Source organism: Gavialis gangeticus, unplaced genomic scaffold (assembly GCF_001723915.1).
Source record: "Gavialis gangeticus isolate Ggan-Ray unplaced genomic scaffold, GavGan_comp1, whole genome shotgun sequence".
In the NCBI taxonomy this organism is placed as follows: Eukaryota; Metazoa; Chordata; order Crocodylia; family Gavialidae; genus Gavialis; species Gavialis gangeticus.
Window position 1 is genome coordinate 99,826,730 of NW_017729033.1, and position 3,746 is coordinate 99,830,475.

General features: G+C 40.7%; 1 protein-coding gene across 1 annotated transcript in view; it reads right to left on the reverse strand.

Annotated features, from left to right (window-relative positions):
- Nucleotides 1–3,746, reverse strand: part of LOC109303677 (probable E3 ubiquitin-protein ligase HERC6) — a gene marked incomplete at its 5' end in the record, with an annotated part of 55,423 nt that overhangs the window by 22,212 nt on the left and 29,465 nt on the right. Inside the window, 3 exons of the mRNA XM_019525881.1 lie at nucleotides 658–847; nucleotides 1,643–1,736; nucleotides 2,918–2,977. Coding sequence (XP_019381426.1) covers nucleotides 658–847; nucleotides 1,643–1,736; nucleotides 2,918–2,977 — 344 coding nt within the window. The remainder of the gene's footprint in view (nucleotides 1–657; nucleotides 848–1,642; nucleotides 1,737–2,917; nucleotides 2,978–3,746) is intronic.

Below are 3,746 nucleotides of genomic sequence, written 5' to 3' on the forward strand. Positions count from 1 at the left end.
CAGACCTTACGACGACAGGCTGAATGCTATGGGGCTCTTTAGCCTGGAAAAGCGCAGGCTCATAGGTGGCCATCAGATCACCCCTAAGTTTATCAGGGGTGACCACCAGCATCTGGGGGAACATGTGTTCACCAGAACGCCCCAAGGGATGATGAGGTCGAATGGTTTTAAACTCCTGCAAGACCGTTTCAGGCTGGACATAAGGAAGAATTTCTTTACTGTCCGAGCCCCCAAGGTCTGGAACAGCCTGTCTTCAGAGGTGGTTCAAGCATCTACACTGAACACCTTCAAGAGTAAATTGGATGCTTATCTTGCTGGGATCCTATTACCCCAGATGACTTCCTGCCCTTTGGGCGGGGGGCTGGACTCGATGATTTTCCGAGATCCCTTCCAGCCCTAATGTCTGTGAAATGCTAAAAAATGTGTTGAGGGGAATAAAAATACACACAATGTCCCAATTCTGTGGCCTCAAAGCTTTTACCTGCATGAATTTGGGATGACAGCGAGATGTACAAATGTTGAAGCGATAAAGAGAAACTCCCAGTGTGTAATTTTGCACAGATAATTGAGCAATAATCCTAAGTAATTTTTCAACATGTGTTCTAGTTATCTTAAGCAGTGTCTTCTCTTGCTCAAAGCGAAGCAAACCAAGCTTACCCAGAAGGTCTGAAGAACGGTCACTCATGTTATGAATGGCTTTTGCCAAGTACAGAACCAGAGACTCTAAGTTTTCTGCTGCATGCATTATGGGGCATTCTGGCAGGAGAAGGAAAATAGATATAGCCTCTTGGTGAACAGAGTGCAGTGGAAGACTGGGAATCAGATGTTCCCTCAGACAGCAACTTATCTGCATGAAATTAAGAGAGAGAGAGAAAGCAATTAGACTATGATTTGCAGTGTAATATAAAGACAAGACCTTTTAATTTGGCATATTGCTGGTCTTGGAATTTTACAGAAAGGTCTGATATGCAGAGTTCAGATGTGGTTAAAACTGACCAGAAAGACATTAATAATGGAATATAAAGGGAAAAAGCAGAGCATGTGTTTGTTACAGCTGTTATGCACAAGTTCTTGTAAGGATCCATTAAAATTGAACCCTACAAGTATTACTTTGTAATATGTTTATTTACACTTATTATTACACTACTTGACCAATCTATCCAAAGTATCTGGAATGTGTTTGGGCAGCTACTCTGTTTCTTGTTTATCTCCCAATTCTAAAACCACAAAATTAGCTATTTTGTATTCAAATGCTTTCGAAATTACATCAGACTCTGGGATTGGAGTACTTGTTAATTGCCTCATTTTCATATTTAAAAAGTTATTCATACACAGGACATGAACTTTCAGGGCTTAATGAACCCATCATAATGAAACTAGTAGCCTATCAGGAATATAGGACAAATACATTGCATCATGATACAGGAAAGAGAGCTGGTGTTGATCTCCCTTGACTGATAGCTCTACAGATTCTTTGTGTTTCCTTCAAAAGACATGTGTCTGTACAAGGGTGTGCTCATGCACACACACAACCACTTGAAATACTCACTCACATCATGAAGCAAAATTAAGAAGTGGGGCCATATTAAAATGTAGTTATAGGCTGGCTGTACTTTGTATACAAATTTGCCAACTATTTTACCGTATTAGCAATCCAGTCCATTTTGGTTAGTTCATCAAACACATCCCTTGCCTTCTGTAGATCAACATCAAAAGGACTTGCTCCCTGAGCAGATCTAGCACGATTAAGGGGAAAAAAAACATGCATCATTCTATGCAATAAGCATGGATGGAGCTTTTGTTTTGGTTTTAATGTGAATATGCCCTTTTGCATCTGCAACTCAGACCAGGGCAGTACAAACTCTCCTACAATGCCCCACTTGTGTGCCTTAATCAAGGACAACCTAAAGAAACAAGAAGGCAGTTGAGTTTCTAAATGCATTCAACACTTAGCTTCTTTGCTGAGACTGGTTAAAGAGGGTCAGTTCTAACTTGTGACTTGGACCAGTGTCCAATGGGAAATGAACTACGGCTCATGCCATGAGTCTTCAGATGGCAGCTTCCAGTTACTGTTTATTACACAGACTGGATACGAGCTAGTGATTCCTTAGGCTCAATGATCCAATAACAACTCCAGGAAAAATCAGAGTACACCTGCTTTTATCAACAAACTTCAAATTGTTGCGGGTCTGTGAAAACAATTATTAGATGTCAAAAGATTTATGTTTGTCTCAGAGCCCTAGGTTTGCTATGTTACATGAAAGAGCAAGAGAACAGAATTGTAGTGTTGTCATAGGCTCCTAGCTGGTATAAGATTACAAATTTTATATCAGCTGTCATTTTGCACTTCTTACAATGGTGTTTAAAAATTAAGCCGTTAGCAAACTCAAGTGAATTCTGTGAACTAAAACCTGCACTGCCTAGAGGGCACAAGTGGGAATGGGCACGAGGAGCATTTTGTGATAGACACCTAGCATTCGCATACAGTAGGCAGCCAGTCACTCAGGATTCTAACCTGGCACTTAACAGTCCTGAGAAGGCCATGAGATGCCCAGTAATCTGACCAGTCACTGGCACATGGTCTGCCTGCTTGGGTCCCCTGCTACCTACTATGTATGATATTGTATGTGGCATGGGGTGGAGATGGTGCAATTTGCTGCATGTTGTTTTTCTTAAAGGACATCACACCACCCTGTAGATCCTCCTCATCTTAGCCTATGACAGCACTACAACTCTAGGAGCTCAAAAACGCTGCACATTCATCTTCCCCACAACCCTACTATGTACAACTCCCACAACTGCAAAGGAGGGCAAGGTTTTGCCTTAAGAATTCAATTGATCTATAACTTTAACTTCTTGTTTAGTTTTGCCTAAGTGTTTTTCATAGCCTTGTATTGCACCTAAAAATATTACTTACCTTGGTTTTAAAAAACTTCCACTTAAACAGGCAGGAGAAGAAAATATTTCTTCTACTTCCCTACAAAAAAAGGAATAATAATAAAGCAAGTAGGACTGAAACACTTATTTTGTGTAATCTGCCATTACACCCAGACATTTTCAAATTTCATTCTCAAGTAACTACAGATTTTAGGGAACATCTTCACGTTGCCACACTTTAGTATTTCCTTTTGGATGTACTAAAGCACAGCACAATACAGGCTGTTACTGCACCATGTGGGTGGTGCATGCTTATATTTCCAGCTATGTTGCCACAGTGGCACGCTATATTCAGGGAGTGCACCACTACGGCAATGTAGCTTGTGATCACATAGAGACCCACGTGATCGCTACGTCACTGTAGGGTGACGTGTATATGCGCCCTTAAAGTAGTTAGGCTACTACTTAAGCTCTGTCATTTAAGCATATTTGTTTCTGTCTCCTTTGAATGATGAATTTTCTACTCCCAAAAGATGCTCCAAATTGGGCCCCATCATAAAACAGAAGATACTATTTTCTTCATGGTTTTTACTATCTTTATCTCCCTTTCAGGTCATGATCTAAAGCCCTGTACAGCAACTAGGCTTTGCATCACAACCCTACAGAGCAACCTGACACATTCTAAAATTATTGGGAGTTTTTCCAATTATTATAAATGGGAACTCCCATTCTCATTTAGCAGCAAATCGGTCTAAGCTAAAAGAGAGGATGGTTAAAGTTAGAGCAACAGATCTGATCCAACCAGGGCTTGCATTGCAATAGGCTCACACAGGGAAAACTGGTTTCTAAAGTATTTCAACTTGGGCTCC